This window comes from Podarcis filfolensis (assembly GCF_964270895.1).
Source record: "Podarcis filfolensis genome assembly, chromosome: 3".
Classification (NCBI taxonomy): Eukaryota; Metazoa; Chordata; class Lepidosauria; order Squamata; family Lacertidae; genus Podarcis; species Podarcis filfolensis.
The window spans coordinates 121,557,848-121,575,361 of NC_139606.1; the positions used below are offsets into that span (position 1 = coordinate 121,557,848).

At 49.7% G+C, this 17,514-nt stretch overlaps 1 protein-coding gene across 2 annotated transcripts in view; it reads left to right on the plus strand.

Moving 5' to 3' along the window:
• The first annotated feature begins 9,720 nt into the window (after positions 1–9,720).
• Positions 9,721–17,514, plus strand: part of MAPRE3 (microtubule associated protein RP/EB family member 3) — a 27,521-nt gene continuing 19,727 nt past the window's right edge. The window contains exon 1 of one of the 2 annotated variants that reach the window (XM_083605553.1): positions 9,721–9,819. In XM_083605553.1, the coding sequence (XP_083461679.1) occupies positions 9,791–9,819 (29 nt within the window). In that variant the 5' untranslated portion in view covers positions 9,721–9,790. The remainder of the gene's footprint in view (positions 9,820–17,514) is intronic. The other variant, XM_083605555.1, reaches the window with a different exon arrangement.

The following is a 17,514-nucleotide window of genomic DNA, read 5'->3' on the forward strand; positions in this document are numbered from 1 at the left end:
ACTCCAGTCAAAATAGCAATCCCTTACACAACAACTGCAATAGTAACAACTTTCATTCGTACTGGCACATTAAATGATTTATAAACGTGCAGGTGAAGCATTCAAACCATATCCTTGTTCTTCCTGTGGCAATTATTCTGTCTGTGATGTTTCTTTCTGTCCTTGAAAAATATGTCTATCTTTTCTCAGTTGTTGCTGTTCTCCTTCATTCATTGGGTGGAGCTAATATCCCATTGTTGTTTCAGAAGTTCTCCATTGCTCTGTCCCGTGCTTCATTGTTTTGCAACTTTAGCAGCAGCTGCAAAAATCCCAAGCTGTCCCAATAAAAAACCTGTTTTTGCCATTTTTTCCTCTCAACCTGGGAAGGAGAGTGATCTGCAAATAACTCAGTGATGAACCTTATCAACTCCTTGGCAAGCTCACAGATTCCTTTCATCCCTCCATTCAGCCAAAGATAAGTAGTTATACATCCAGTTTAATTAAATTCCAAGTCATTTTAGCATTATTCAGTTCAGTCCGTAGATAATAAAGGATAGGGAAGAGTCAGCTCTAAATTTCCATTGTAAACCTTTGGCAAAATAGAGCTTCCCTACCTTTTTCCTTTTCCTTTTTTTACACACACAGTTCCATTTGATGTTATATTCCATATCTGCAATCCAGTTTCATCCCACTTCCCTGTACATACACAAATTGAACAAAGCACTTCAAGGGAGGGTTGCCGAATCATAAATGTACAAAAGAAAACTTTCTATCAAGAAGCCGTAGGCTCCCCCTCATCTTTTACACTGAATGAAGTCTTCTTTCAAGTTCAAACCTTAACAACCTTGCAGCTGCTTCAATTCCACAGTTGATCTCATCTCTTCTAGCACACACCTGTACATTAGTCTAAATTAAACTCTTAATAGGAGAACCTTTGCTTCTTAATGGCGGCGAAGGAGGGTTTTCAGCAGGTGAAGGTGAAGGGCTTTTGCACTCAGCGCCTCCCTGCCCCCCACAATCCATGCCAGAGCGAGAGCTGGGTACTGAGACGATCTGCGAGTGAAGCCAGTTCCCCCCTGTCCCTGGGGGAACTTGCAAGGATAATTACCCTCAATTATCCTTGTTTTTTCTTTGCCAACAATCTCCCGCAGTCATGGGAGCTGCCTCCATTAAGGCAGACCAGAATCGGAAGCCCCTAGTTGTCTGTGTGTCTGAACTTCGAGGATCCCCTTCAAGGTGGTCAGTCTACTCGAATTAAAAGATCCTTCAGGTAACCATCATACTGCAAACAAAGTACAGATCACCCATAGTTCCTTACACTGGTTCTCAGTTTTACTCTTGGACACCTCAGTTTGATCCCATTTGCTAGAATGAACTGGAGGGGGTCCAAGACAAAGGCAGAGAAAACTTCAGAGCCTTCTTACCTGCGAGATGCCTCCTGGTCTGCTTCAAAGTGTTTGCACCCATTTTCTGATCAGATCCTGCCCTTAAGACTGCCAGGCCCCCCCCACCCAGTTCTCTAACTTGGCTCTGTGGCGCCCATCCTTTGGGGACCTCCCTCCTAAGTTGGCTGGTGGCCTTTCGCCCGGGTCCCTGCTTATCTAGTCCCTTTAATATTCAAGTTTTCCTGGCAACCCCCCCTTCACAACTGCTACGGAAATGCCCCCCTTGCTTTGGGATGCCCGTTTCATGAATGGTACCAGTGCAGTTGGGTCAATAGACAGGACAGAGGATATGAAAAAGAAAAATGTGCGCCTCCTTGATTTCAGATTCTTGTTGACTCCCTTGCTTTCAGATGCCCAATTTTTGCTTTTTGTTTTTTTAAGACTTTTTATTGCAAAGTAAATACATCAGTAACTAGCCACACATAAAGAATAATATAAAGAAAAAGAAAAAATAAAGAAAAAAACGCAAAGAAAAATAGACAGTAAAACAATAAAGAAAAGTATATTTCAATACAATAAACACTTCCCACCAGTTTTCCAGGTTAGGATGTTAAGCTAGGCAGCCTGTGGTTTCCAGGGTCCCTCCCAGAAGATAGTGGCTTGCCCACAACCCTGCAGTCGCTCAGTTTAGAAGTTATCAGGCCATGAATTTCTGCAGATGACATACCTGCTAGCCTCTGAAAAGTGCCGAGTGCCCCTCAGTTCTCTGGTGACCATGTAGGATAGCTCAGCATCATCAAGACGGGAGGGGGGCGAATGCAGCCTCATCCAGAACAGTACTGAGCACCACCTTCCTGCCAACAAAAACTCTTCCCTGGATTCCACTTTCCTTTATTTCCCCCATCTCCTGTCCATAATGATCCCATGCACCAATTCAGCCCCCCCATTGATGAAAAGTAGAACTGGGAGGCTGGAGTCCTCCCTTCGCTCCCAATCTCTGAATGACTTCACTCAGCAGTTTCATTAAGATTTTAAAGTGATGTGAGACAGGCACAACCTTCCATGACTCCACACTTTCTGTTCTTGGGTGAGGAAGGGAGGTTTTAATTACTGGCTTTCTTCATTATTTTTTTCTGTATAGCAAAGTATCACTATTTTGTTACGAAGATGAGAAGAAGCCATTAATGAAAGGCATCTCGCTGGAGGAGAAGACCTTAGAGGAATTAAGAGAGGGCATGCAAGGGGGGAAAATATGGTCTGAAGCTCAACATCAAAAAAACGAAGATCATGGCCACTGGTCCCATCACCTCCTGGCAAATAGAAGGGGAAGAACTGGAGGCAGTGAGAGATTTTACTTTCTTGGGCTCCATGATCACTGCAGATGGTGACAGCAGCCACGAAATTAAAAGACGCCTGCTTCTTGGGAGAAAAGCAATGACAAACCTAGACAGCATCTTAAAAAGCAGAGACATCACCTTGCCAACAAAGGTCCGTATAGTGAAAGCTATGGTTTTCCCAGTAGTGATGTATGGAAGTGAGAGCTGGACCATAAAGAAGGCTGATCGCCGAACATTGGATGCTTTTGAATGATGGTGCTGGAGGAGACTCTTGAGAGTCCCATGGACTGCAAGAAGATCAAACCTCTCCATTCTGTAGGAAATCAGCCCTGAGTGCTCACTGGAAGGACAGATCCTGAAGCTGAGGCTCCAAGACTTTGGCCACCTCATGAGAAGAAAAGACTCCCTGGAAAAGACCCTGATGTTGGGAAAGATGGAGGGCACAAGGAGAAGGGGACGACAGAGGATGAGATGGTGGAACAGTGTTCTTGAAGCTACCAGCATGAGTTTGACCAAACTGCGGGAGGCAGTGGAAGAAAGGAGGGCCTGGCGTGCTCTGGTCCAGGGGGTCACGAAGAGGCGGACACGACTAAACGACTCAACAACAATGCAAGGGGCAATTAATACTAACCCCGACCCGGATCAAGAGGCGGCATTTTAAATTAACAGTGAAAAAGACTTCTGGCGAATGTGACTTACTTGAGTGTAGACATTACAGAAGGATCTTGGCCACGGGGGGAGGACATGGCTGGGTTCTATTCTGCTCTGCACAGTGCTGTGCGCAACTTCAGTTCTCATTCTGCTTCCAACTCATTATGGGAAAACAAATGCCTCAACAACAAGAAAAGCTCCAATATAGAGGCAGCTGTTGTTTCAGGACAAACAAAGCAGACCTGTTCTCCAAAACATTTCCCCCACTATAAGCCTTTTTATTTGCTTTGGTGAAAACAAAATGAATGTGTCTAGGGCAGACCTCCAACCAGCCTCTTAATGCTCCCTGAGCAAGAGGTCTGCACAGGTTCCAATGCCCTTTCGGTTGCAAAGCAAGCACGATTGAGTCACGTGGAGCCAGAAATCAAGGGAGTTTAGAGCAGGGTTCCTTTGGTGGTGGTGTTTACTTCCCAAGAGGAGGAAGACATAAATCAACCCCTGCGTCCAGTCACACTTCCCTGCGTCGCTCTGCTGGAAGTTGACGCGGCAGGGGAGCAGAGCTGCAGCGGTCCCGTCCGTGTGAGATGAGGGATAAATCAAGTCCAAAGACGGCTCAGTTCTTATCTCTAGAAGCGTTTATTTACAAGGCAATAAAACCGTCCGAAACTTCAGACATTCTCCGTGCTCCAAGAGCACACACGCAGCTTCTGCTGCTCACCGAGAAGTGAAACTGAGTGAGGAAACATAAAGACTTTTTGCGTCACTTCTCTGCGACAAGCCCCTCCTTCTGCTCCCCCTCCTTTTCTTCTCAGACACAGGACACACCGGAGTACTGACCCTGTCAGTTCCAAACTCCACACCCCCTCTTGTCCTGCGTCTGGAGATAGTAGCCATCAAAGCTTTCCCCATACACAGACCCTCACAGAACTCCTCGTGCTTCTGGAAGGTTAATGGTTTTGTGAAACCATCAGCGAGGTTCTTTGTTGAGGGACAGTATTTCAGAGCAACTAGCCCCTCATGAACGCTCTGACACACATTTCGGAAGCGTATGTCCAAATGTTTGGTCCTCGCTTTGAATTGCCCTGTCTCAGCTAATTTAAGGCATGGTTGATTGTCTTCATGCACCACAACGGGCTGACAATCCTCTTCACAGATTTCCTCGACCAAACACACATAGAACTCCAGTTCTCTGCAAACCTCTGATAGCGCACTGAACTCAGCTTCAGTGGATGAAAGCGCTATGAGACTTTGCTTCCGGGACCTCCACCCAATCACTGAGTCCCCAAACTTCACCACTAGGCCTGACACTGACTTGCGGTCCTCAAGGTTAGCCCAATCCGAATCCACCCAGGCGGTCAGCTTAACATCACCCTCAGCTGACATCTTGAGGCAAAAGTCTTTGGTATCTTGCAGGTAACGTAGCACCCGCTTAACACCATTCCAGGCCTGCACACTAGGACTTGAAGCCTCTCTACTGAGCAGATTGACAGCAAACGCTATGTCTGGTCTGCTCCACTGTGACAGATACAACAGACTACCCAGAGCTGACTGAAAGAGTTCAGTGTTTTCGAACACCACGCGTTCTACTTGCTGACACTCCTTCACGTACCCTGTCTCCATGGGTGATCTGGCACCTGCACAATCAGACATCCTGAACTTCTCAAGCAACTGCTCAATCTTACCTTTCTGGCGAAGCAAAAAACTTCCATCACTTGCTCTTGCGATCTCTACGCCTAGGTAGGACTTGACATCTCCAAGTTGCTTCAGCTTGAACCGCTTACCAAGCTCCTTAGCAAACTTCTCCACCTGTTCACTTGTCCTTGTCATCAACAAGATGTCATCAACAAACACCTGTGCCACTTGCTGTTGCAAGCCTGAATCTCTAATGTAAAGACAACTGTCTGCAAGAGATCTTTTAAAACCTAGCTTTTCTAAAGCTTCATGTAGGCACATATTCCAATTCATGGCAGATTGGCGTAACCCATAGATGGATTTGTGCAACCGCCACACAACGCCTGGCTCACTGACTTCGAACCCTGGAGGAGGACGCATGTACAACTCCTCCTGGAGATCTGAGTTCAGGTAGGCGACATCTACATCAAAATGGTTCACCTTCCAACCTCTCTGAGCTGCTATTGCTAACAGCATTCTCAAAGTCTCCGCCCTAGAAGTTGGCGAATAGACCTCTGTGAAGTGGACTCCGCGTCTCTGCGTAAATCCACGCGCCACTAATCTCGCTTTGTACTGTGGCTCTCCTGCTTCTGTGGGTTTAAGACGGTAAACCCATCTGCAGCCAACAGCTTGCTGATTAGCCGGCAGCTGTGTGAGTGAGAACACTCCTAGAGACTCCATTGAGTTCATCTCCTTCTGCATCGCCTCATGCCATTTGCTGGCTTCTTCCCGAGGCAACTTCTGAACATCCTCAAAGGATTCAGGTTCACATCTAGCCACACCAACCCAGACACTCGTGGCTTCAAACCTTTCAGGTGGCTTCCCTTTGGTTGATCTTGCTGACCTCCTCAGCGTGAATTCTGGAACTGCGCCTGATTCACCTGGATCAACCCTCCTTTCTTCCATGTCAGAATCATCCCCCTCTGACCTGCTGCGCCGTTTAGGGCGAACAGCTGGTTCTGCTGGCGAGGATGGTTCCCTTCTTGGCTCAGACTTGACAGAGACCTGCGGAGGGGTCCTGGGACTCCCCTTTGGAGAGATACGGAGCCTCTCCCTTGGAGATCCCGGCTCTGGACTCTGTGGCTGTGGACTGTGCTCATCAGCAACAGGTTCAGCTTCACCCTCTTCCTCTTCCTCATCTGATTCTACCAAGATTTCCGGATTTCCGTGAAGCCGCTTCCACCCACTCTGCTCGCAAAACTCAGCACTGCCGCTAATAAGCAGCCTGGACTGGTTGCCAGTAGGGTATGCGAAGCGCCACGCCTTTGAACCCGGCTCATAGCCTACAAAGATCATCTTCCTGGATCTTGGCTCACCTTTTCTGCGCATGGCCTTTGGAATCAGAACCCAAGCTGTAGATCCAAAAGTGCGCAGAAAATGGACCTTCGGCTTTTTCCGATGAAGCAGAAAGTACGGTGTGTCCCCTACACTGGAATTGAACACTCTGTTCTGCAGGAAACAAGCCGTTCGGAAACTTTCGGCCCAAAAGCGCTGTGGCAGACCTGAGTCCGCCAGCATAGCATTCGCTGACTCCTGCAGCGTGCGAAACTTCCTCTCTGCAACCCCATTTTGTTGCGGAGAGTGGGGGGCCGTCAGTCGATGACTGATACCCTTCTGCCTGAAGAACGATTGCAGCGCAGAACCTGTAAACTCCCCCCCACGATCAGACTGAAAGGACACTACTTTGGTAGAGAACCGTAGTTCTACCGCTGTGATCCAATCCCTGATCAGTGCAGCTGCCTCTGACTTCTGTTTCAGTGCAAATAGCCAAGCATGTTTTGTAAAATCATCAACCAGAACCAAAACCCACTTAGACCCAGCTAACGAAGGTGTCGGCATGGGTCCCGACAAATCTGCATGCACAAGTTCAAAGGGTTTACTGGTTTTCCTCTCAGACCTGGGATATGAGCATGTTACAACCTTTGATTGCTTACAGGCTTGACAATCTAGGTATTTGTCACATGCCTTGAACCTGCACCCAATGGTGTTGTCTGTGGCCTTCCTCACATATGACCACCCTACGTGCCCAAACCTGCGATGCCATAAGTGTAAACAATCATGGTGTGGTGGGACATTGGCACACTGCCCTTGGGCATCTTCAATGGACTCTCCACTAGCCCCATTTTCCACCAGCCCCATTTTCCCACCAGCCCCATCTTCAATGGGCATCTCGATCAGGAAGAGCGTGCCTCTTCTCTGAACACTGTGGATCTTCTTCCCATTCCTGAAAAAGGAACACACATTGTTAGAAAACAAAACATCAAACCCAGCAGCCATAAGGGCTGGCACACTTAAAAGACAGTGGGCAAGCTCTGGCACCACAAAAGCTTCTATCCAATGGTCTATGAAAGAGCAATAAAGAAGACCAGTTTCAGTCAATGGTCTTTGAGACCCATCTGCTAAAGTAACATAGCGTCCAGTTTTAACTGTCTTGCAGTTCCTCAAATGCCCAGACGATGTCACTAAACAATGTGAGGCGCCTGAATCGATGACGAGAGATAAAGAGTGTCTCTGGTTGTTTTCCACAGATGCCAAGGCGATGCTTGCACTCCCATCGGTTGCCATGGCGACAGCCTCTCCCCGGCTAAGGCTCTTGTCTTTTCTCAGAGACGCTAGCGCAGCTGTGAGGTGGTGATAAGACGCCTTGTCTTTGTTTTTCTCCCCGCCTGCAGCTTTCCCACGCCGTTGCTGGGAACCTGCCCTGGGAACCTGCTTTGTTGACATTCCACTCCAGCCAGTGTCCTTGGCAGCCTGGGCCTCTAGCGGATGCTTCCCAGCGCTGTTGGACGTCGCCTCAAAGCACAAACAACTTTCGCAGCCTTTCGCTTTCTCAGAGCTCTTGGAATGGCCTGCCTGGCCTGCCCCCCCACAGCCTTTTGGGGTGCAGCCTGCGCTCTCTTCCACAGCTCCCAGCTGCTCTCCAGCACACAAAGGTGTCGAAGCAGAGAAACAGCTTCCCGGAACAGCCCCCACTGGGCTTGGTGCTCTATCTGGGCATTTTCTAGCCCCCTCTGATGTGGCTCCCACTCCGGCCTGGGGCTTGTTCCCTTGGCCCTCGGCTTTCTCCCGGCCCTTGGCTCCTGCTGAGCCTTCGCACAGACTCCTCAGCACCTGCCAAGCGGCCTCAGCCGACTCAACGCCCTCCAGATGGGGCAACAGCAAAGCGTCCACACTTGCTTTCAGCAGGCAAAGCTCTCTCTGCTCTCTCTCACTCTGCAGAGCAGTAGCCTGCTTGGGTGGGGCCGGCTCCTTCTGGACTGGACTCCAGAGCCCTGTGGCCACAAACCACCCCCTTGCTCTTCTTGACCAGGCCTCCCAGTTGGCCCCATTCAGCCTCTCACCGGGGTAGCTCTCCTGGCTCTGCTGTGCCTGTGCAGCAGCCATTCTGCCTCCCCCCGGGGCTTCAGCGTACTCACAAGTTTGCCAGCAAGCCGGACCTTTGAAGCAGCCGTTCCTCCTGGCTCTTGGCTCCGCTCTCCGGCATCTCCCTTCTGCCCTTTCCTGGCAGGAGATTTACAGCAACACGACGCTGGCAGCCTTCTCCCTTCTCACACTTGTCAGGAAACACGACACGTCCATAACCTCTTGCATAAATCAACCCCTGCGTCCAGTCACACTTCCCTGCGTCGCTCTGCTGGAAGTTGACGCGGCAGGGGAGCAGAGCTGCAGCGGTCCCGTCCGTGTGAGATGAGGGATAAATCAAGTCCAAAGACGGCTCAGTTCTTATCTCTAGAAGCGTTTATTTACAAGGCAATAAAACCGTCCGAAACTTCAGACATTCTCCGTGCTCCAAGAGCACACACGCAGCTTCTGCTGCTCACCGAGAAGTGAAACTGAGTGAGGAAACATAAAGACTTTTTGCGTCACTTCTCTGCGACAAGCCCCTCCTTCTGCTCCCCCTCCTTTTCTTCTCAGACACAGGACACACCGGAGTACTGACCCTGTCAGTTCCAAACTCCACAATAAGATCATACTGTTTGCAAATATTCCATAATAAGCATCAGTGCATAATGCCAATTATTAACTGATATATGGGGCATGCTCTAAGCTGCTGCACACTAAGTCCCTATATCTGGCTGAAGCCTCAGCCGTCCAGGCCTAGCGATGGCCTCAGCACTACGCTTGTCCCACACTCTGGCCCATAGAATCACAGAACAGTGGAACTGGAAGGGACCCGCAGGGCCATCTAGTCCAGCCCCCTGCAGTGCAGGAATATCCACTAAAGCATCCATGACACATGATCATCCAACCTCTGCTTCAAAAAACCACCAAGGAAGGAGTCTCCACCACGTTCTGAGGGAGTCCCATTGTTGAACAGCTCTTGCCTTCAGAAAGTTCTTCCTAAAGAATCGCCTTTCTTTTTATATATATTATTTTTATTGGTTTTCCAAATGATTACAAATCAGCCCAAATTATTAAAAAAATTATTTAAAATTATTTTTTAAAAAAAATCAGGTTTCCCGCTCCTGTCGCAAACATATGTCCATTACTTCCTGACGTAGCCACTTCATTCTTCTTTAATCTCCCCTTCATCCATCTTGATGTCAGTCCATGCATTATAGTTTGGACAATATGGAGCGAGGTGGCCCAGGGGCCTGACTCTGCAAAGAAGCGGCTGGGATTGGAGAGCATCCCCTACCCCCACGTTGCGTAGCAACTGCCACACTCCAGGCTGGGCAATGGGGTTCCCTGGTTGCTTGGCAACCCCATGGTCCTCCCTCCTCCTCAGAAAGTAGCCAAGCTCCCAGCTGGGGTTGCCACATTGCGATGGCCGTGGAAGGAGACTTGCCCTCAAGGTCCGTTGTGGGGAGCCAGCTGGCTAGGGGGCTGAGATTCGACGGGGGGGGGGGCTGAGCTCACCTTCTGGGGAAGAGGCGGGGGGGCTTCTCAAGAGGCAGCAGCCCCTCTCTCACCCTCTGCGGGGGGCCCTGGAGGGATGATGCCCAGCCTTGGGCCTCCTGGCAGCCCCTCTGGCTCCCAGAGCCTCAGCATGGTGCTTGGGCCCCCTAGCAGCCCCACACAAGGCCAGACCTCCAGGGAAGGCCGCTTGGGAAGGGGATGATCTAATGAAGGGAACTGGGGGGCAGATCATAGAACTGTAGAGTTGAAAGGCGTCCTCAGGGTCATCTAGCCCAACCCCCTGCCCAACGTGGGGCTCAAACCCACATTGTTCTACCAACTGAGCTGTCCCAAAGGCTTGAGGGGGGGTTTGAGTAGCCCCCTCCGCTGCTCCCACCACCACTTCTCCTCTCCAAATGTCCCCCCTCCCCTCCGGTTAATGCTGGTGGGTCATTTTTATGGGGAAAGAGTGGCTGCAGCAACCCAGCGAAATGGGGGAGGGAATATTATTATTATTATTATTATTATTATTATTATTATTATTTACTACTAGCATTCTATTGCATGTTGTTCTGCTTTGCATAAGCTTTCTACTTGCTTTTTGGGGGGGCGGTGGTGTTTGTCAGGGGTTTCTAGTGTCCACTTTGCAGACTTGCTTGCCAATGAGAGCTGGAGGGGAAGGCAGCACACACACCTCCGCCTCTGCCTATGACCCCCCCTTGCCACCTCTTGCCCCTGCCCAGCAGTGCCGGGGAGGGGGCAGCTGCAGGTCAAAAGGGCTGGGCTGGGCTGGGTGACTTCCCTGATGGGATATCTGCTGGACTACCAAGGGGTCAGGCATGGCTACTTCAGGCTCCTTGCTCTGAGCCCCAGTTCTGCCCAGAGGGAGGCAGCACTGACTTGAATCCAGCACAAGGGGATCCAAGCAGATCCCTGTGGAGGGGAGTCAGCTTCCGCAGTTGGAGACTCGGATCCCCTCCTGGAAAAGGGCAGGTGAGCGCAGAATTTGCCTGTATCAGGAACAGCAAAAAATGTCATGGAACAAAGGACCAATTTTTGAGTTCATCTGGCGGGACGTTAAGCCAAGTGGGGAGTGGAAGGGGGGCTGGATGTGATGTTGGCAGCCTCCCAGGAGTCATAGAATCATAGAATCATAGAGTTGGAAGAGACCACAAGGGCCATCGAGTCCAACCTCCTGCCAAGCAGGAAACACCATCAGAGCACTCCTGACATATGGTTGTCAAGCCTCTGCTTAAAGACCTCTTGTAGTTTGGATCCATTGCTCCGTGTCCACTTCTCTGGAGCAGCAGAAAACAACCTTTCTCCCTCCTCTATGTGACATCCTTTTATATATTTGAACATGGCTATCATATCACCCCTTAACCTCCTCTTCTCCAGGCTAAACATGCCCAGCTCCCTTAGCCGTTCCTCATAAGGCATCGTTTCCAGGCCTTTGACCATTTTGGTTGCCCTCCTCTGGACACGTTCGTTTGTCAGTGTCCTTCTTGAACTGTGGTGCCCAGAACTGGACACAGTACTCCAGGTGAGGTCTGACCAGAGCAGAATACAGTGGCACTATTACTTCCCTTGATCTAGATGCTATACTCCTATTGATGCAGCCCAGAATTGCATTGGCTTTTTTAGCTGCCGCGTCACACTGTTGGCTCATGTCAAGTTTGTGGTCAACCAAGACTCCTAGATCCCTTTCACATGTACTGCTCTCAAGCCAGGTGTCACCCATCTTGTATTTGTGCCTCTCATTTTTTTTGCCCAAGTGCAATATTTTACATTTCTCCCTGTTAAAATTCATCTTGTTTGTTTTGGCCCAGTTCTCTAATCTGTCAAGGTCGTTTTGAAGTGTGATCCTGTCCTCTGGGGTGTTAGCCACCCCTCCCAGTTTGGTGTCATCTGCAAATTTGATCAGGATGCCCTTGAGTCCATCATCCAAGTCGTTGATAAAGATGTTGAATAAGACCGGGCCCAAGACAGAACCCTGTGGCACCCCACTAGTCACTCTTCTCCAGGATGAAGAGGAACCATTGATGAGCACCCTTTGGGTTCGGTCAGTCAGCCAGTTACAAATCCACTGAGTGGTAGCATAGTCAAGACCGCATTTTACCAGCTTCTTTACAAGAATATCATGGGGCACCTTGTCAAATGACTTGCTGAAATCAAGGTAGGCTACATCCACTGCGTTCCCTTCATCTACCAGGCTTGTAATTCTGTCAAAAAACGAGATCAGGTTCGTCTGACATGACTTATTTTTCAGAAATCCATGCTGACTATTGGTGATCACAGCATTCCTTTCTAGGTGCTCACAGACTGTTTGCTTAATGATCTGCTCCAGAATCTTCCCTGGTATTGATGTCAGACTGACTGGGCGGTAATTATTTGGGTCCTCTCTTTTCCCCTTTTTGAAAATAGGGACAACATTTGCCCTCCTCCAGTCTGTCGGGACTTCGCCTGTTCTCCAGGAATTCTCAAAGATGACTGCCAGTGGTTCTGAGATCACATCTGCCAGTTCTTTTAATACTCTTGGATCTGGCCCTGGAGACTTGAATACATCTAAACTAGCCAATTATTCTTGTACTATCTCCTTAGTTATTCTGGGCTGTGTTTCCTCCGCTGAATCATTTGCTCCAAATTCTTCAGGTCGGGCATTGTTTTCTTTATCGGAGAAGACTGAGGCAAAGAAGGCATTGAGGAGTTCAGCCCTTTCTGTGTCCCCTGTTTGCATTTCACCATCTTCTCCTCTGAGTGACCCCACGGTTTCTTTGTTCTTCCTTTTGCTATGAACATACCCATAAAAGCCTTTTTTGTTGCTTTTAACCTCTCTAGCAAGCCTGAGTTCATTCTGTGCTTTAGCTTTTCTGACTTTGTGTCTACACGTGCTGGCTATTTGTTTGAATTCCTCTTTGGTGGTTTCCCCCCTTTTCCATTTTTTGTACACATCCTTTTTTAATCTTAACTCAGTTAAAAGTTCTTTAGATAGCCACCCTGGCTTCTTTAGGCACCTTCCATGTTTCCGTCTCATTGGTATTGCCTGAAATTGTGCTTTTACTATCTCCCTCTTAACAAACTCCCAGCCATCATGAACTCTCTTTCCTTTTAGTATTACTGTCCATGGGATCTCACCCAGCACTTCCCTAAGTTTTATGAAGTCGGCTTTCTTAAAGTCAAGAAATTGAGTCCTAGTATGCCTGGCTGCTCCTTTCCGCTGTATAGTAAACTTCAGAAGAGCATGATCACTCGCGCCTAATGATCCTTCCACTTCTACCCCACTAACCAGGTCATCAACATTGGTTAGGACCAGATCTAAAATGGCTGTTCCTCTTGTTGCTTCTCCCACTTTCTGGACAATGAAGTTGTCTGCAAGGCCAGTGAGGAATCTGTTTGACCTTATGCTCTTGGCTGAGTTTGACATCCAACAAATATCCGGGTAATTGAAGTCCCCCATTACTACTATCTCCCTTCCTTTTGCATGCTTGGCCATCTGTTCCAGGAAGGCATCATCTATGTCCTCCGTTTGGCTTGGGGATCTATAGTAAACTCCCCCAATGAGGTCACTGTTATTCTTCTCTCCCTTAATTTTGACCCAAATGCTCTCACTTTGGCTTTGAGGTTCTAAATCTTGGATCTCTTCACAGGTATACACATCCCTGACATATAACGCCACTCCTCCTCCTTTCTTGTCTGGTCTGTTTCTCTGAAATAGATTGTATCCCTCCATTATTACATTCCAATCGTGGGACTTATCCCACCAGGTTTCAGTGATGCCTATTATGTCATATTTAGTTTGCTGTACCAAGAGCTCAAGCTCATCTTGCTTATTTCCCATGCTTTGCGCATTAGTGTACAGACATTGAAGTCCATTAATCATTCCCCCGTGTCTCTTATTTAAGGATTTTTTCCTCCCACCACTAGGTCTGCGTGGTGTTTGCTCCATTCGGTCTATGACATTGGGATGATCATCTTCATCAATTGATAGACTCCTACCTTCAGGAGCACTGTCTCTCTCCCCCACATTAGTCAGTTTAAAGCCCTCCTGATGAGGTTTCTGAGATTTTTGGCAAAAACATTCCTCCCAACCGTTGTGAGGTGCAGCTCATCGCTTGCCAGAAGTCCATCTTCAAGAAACTGCAGTCCGTCATCTAAGAATCCAAACCGTTCCTGTTTACACCATTTGCAAAGCCAGTTGTTCACTTCCACTATTTTTCCCTCTCTCCCTGGGCCACGTCGTTCAACTGGGAGGACAGATGAGATGACAATTTGTGCATTTAATTGCTTCAATTTCCTGCCCAGAGCCTCGTAATCTCTTTTGATCTTCTGGAGGCTATTGCTTGCAGTGTCATTGGTTCCCACATGAACCAAGAGGAAGGGGTATTTGTCAGTGGGTTTTATGATTCCTTGCAGTCGTTCAGTTACATCTTGGATCTTAGCCCCGGGGAGACAGCACACTTCCCGAGACATCTTGTCAGGCCCCAAAATCACTGCTTCTGTTCCCCTCAGTAGGGAATCCCCTATCACCACTACACGCCTCCTCTTAGGTCTGGTTGGGGTTCTTCCGTGAGCTGTCCGTTCCAAGGTCGCCTGCACATTCCCTGAGGACTGACTTTGCTGCTCGTCTTCATATACCTGATTGACTGTAATGAGGGAGAGATCCTCAAATGGAGTCTGCTCTTCGTCTTCCATGCTAGGGGAGAGGACCTCAAAGCGATTGTGTATTTCTAAACAATCAGAGCGAACCCTGGGCCTCCTACTTCTTTGAGTCACGTTTCTCCATATATCAGGCTCCTGTGTTGGTGAACTAGCCTCCTTCTCAGGGGAGTCCCCTGTCTCCTCCTTGGTGGAGACGGTGTGCTCTGTTGCTTCCAAGAAGAGCTCCAGCTCTCTAATTCTTTGGAGCGTAGCTACACATTCCTCCAGTTGCTGGACTTTGTCTTTTAAGAGGGCAATCAACATGCAATTGCTGCAGGTAAAGCTGCCTGCAACCTTTGGCAAGATGGCAAACATTGCGCAGGAACCGCAGGCGACTGCAGCTGTTCCCTCACCCTCCATCTTGAGAACGTGTCGTTGGGGGTGGCTACAGCGGTCCTCCATTATAAGAAGCCTGAAGACAGGACAAATAACTCCCCCCCCCAAAAAAAACCTAGGTCTCCCCCAACAAACGTTTGAGACTAGCTCCCCTAAATCTAAAAGATGGATCAAACTGCGCACGCCGCTGCCCTGCAAGCTCTGATAAGCTCCTCCCACAGCTAATCACCTGCCTCAGCAGAAACCCTGCCCCCTCTGACCTTTGCACAGGGAGAGCAGCTAATCAGCCACGAGAAACACACACAAGAAAACCCTTCTTCAGCTGCTGCCCTGCAACCTCTCCCAGAACGGGATGGCCAGGTGACACTGAATTCAGGACCAGGAAAGGGCTTCTCCTGCTCTCTTCATCATTTCACCTTTTCTTCCTTCAGCAAATAAAATATGGGAGGGTGGCTGTGATGGGCACCGTTGAACTTGTTGTTTAGTCATGTCCGCCTCTTGATGACCCCCCTGGACCAGAGCACGCCAGGCCCTCCTGTCTTCCACTGCCTCCCGCAGTTTGGTCAAACTCATGCTGGTAGCTTCCAGAACACTGTCCCACCATCTCGTCCTCTGCCGTCCCCTTCTCCTTGTGCCCTCCATCTTTCCCAACATCAGGGTCTTTTCCAGGGAGTCTTCTCTTCTCCTGAGGTGGCCAAAGTCTTGGAGCCTCAGCTTCAGGATCTGTCCTTCCAGTGAGCACTCAGGGCTGATTTCCTTCAGAATGGAGAGGTTGGATCTTCTTGCAGTCCATGGGACTCTCAAGAGTCTCCTCCAGCACCAGAATTCAAAAGCATCAATTCTTCGGCAATCAGCCTTCTTTATGGTCCAGCTCACACTTCCATACATCACTATTGGGTAAACCATGGCTTTAACTATACGGACCTTTGTTGAACTAGGATGCCTTTAATCTTGCAGACAAATCCATGCAGGACCCAAAGGCTCTGGGCAGCTGCTGGCCATGACGCCTGTGCTCTCCAGGGGGCTGCTGGGAATCCCAAGTGGGGGGAGCGGCTGCCTGTGCCCTCCGGCCCTCCCTGTGGGCTTCCCATCGGGTCGGCTGCTGTGAGAACAAGATGCTGGACGCAATGGGACCCCTTTGGCCCAAATCCAGCTGCTGCAGGGCTCTGGTTGTGTTTCTGGACCCCTTGCAATGGGGCAGAGGCTTCCGAGGAGCCCTGTGCGCTGCAGCTGGAGTGCGACTCTCCAAGAATCAGCCCACGGCTGGCTCTGCTGCTGAGCCTGGGACATACAGAAGAAGGTGAAAGTAGCCCTTCTGGATCCGGCCAAAGGGGGCCCATCTAGCACAGCATCCTGTTCTCACAGCAGCCAACCAGATGCCTGTGGGAACCCTGCAAGCAGAATTCAAACTCAAGACTCGTCTCCCCTCCTGGGGTTTCTAGTATTGTCTCACCCTATTTTAAAGCCATCTAGGTTGGTGGTTGCCTCCTGCGGGAGTTCTGCGGTTGAACAAATCCAGAAGTCTGCCAGTGCTATTTTCTTTTTTAGAAAAATATTTATTTGATTTATATACCAGCCTTCATCCAAAGATCTCAGTGCAGTTCGCAAGATAAAAGCAGACACCCTCCATGCTGCTACCCTTCGTCTCTTGGCCTCATCCCTTCCATCCGGTCTCACACAGCTAATTGGGTGTGCTAACATGTCTTTAATCCCTCACCAGCTGACTGATCCGGACAGCCTTGGTTTTTGTTTATCTCCATCTTTTATGCCCTGGAGCTCTCACCTGCCTGGCCTGCTCTGGCTTGTACAAGGTCTTTGCAATCCACACCTTGACCTTGAAGGATGAGATGGATTTATACCACTTCTGACTTGCTCCTTTTGGTTTATGTGCTTTGAGGAAAAGGCTTTTTTAAGAGCAGGCACGCGACACGCTCAGGCCTCCTGAGAAGCCACATGCAGACCTTCTGCCCCACAACCAGCCGCCCTGGGCATGCCAGCTGCCTCTTGCACATGCCCGCACCCTCCCCTCTTGCGTCATGCGCTGCTGCTTTGCTGGCATCCCTAAAGGCCCTTGGGGGGCCAGGTTTTGGAGGCTGGGGTGGAAGAGGCAAGGTTAGCGCTCAACTCATCTGCCTTTCCTTGCAGGATGAATGTAGCACAAATCCCAAAGATCAAGCCAGAAACAGGCAGCCTGCGCCTGCTTAGAATCCGAGACTTGTAGAGGGGGGCACCCAAGGGTCATCTGGTCCAACCCCTGCAAGGCACTCCTGCTGGAACTTGGCTTGGGCAAGGGCAGGTCTCTTGGTGGTAAGAGGGAGGCCGTGGGGCTGCTGGGTCTCCTTGTGGGTCTTGTTGGCTGCTGTCCTGCTCCCTGAATTGCAGAGGCAGCCAGTGCATCGCGAGGCTGCCAATGTGGGCCAAGGCCGGGGGGGGGGCCGGCCTAGCTGGGCCTCCTAGCGGGGACCCCCCCTCTGGCTTCACGCCAGCCCCTCCCTCCTAAGGGCTTGGCGGGGAATGCGAGGCTACTTTCCCTGCGGACGTGTAACCAGCCTCTGGTGCGAGGCAACCGAGAGAAGAGCTGCCTTTTGGAAACCAGCGCCCAAGATCCTGTGGGCGGG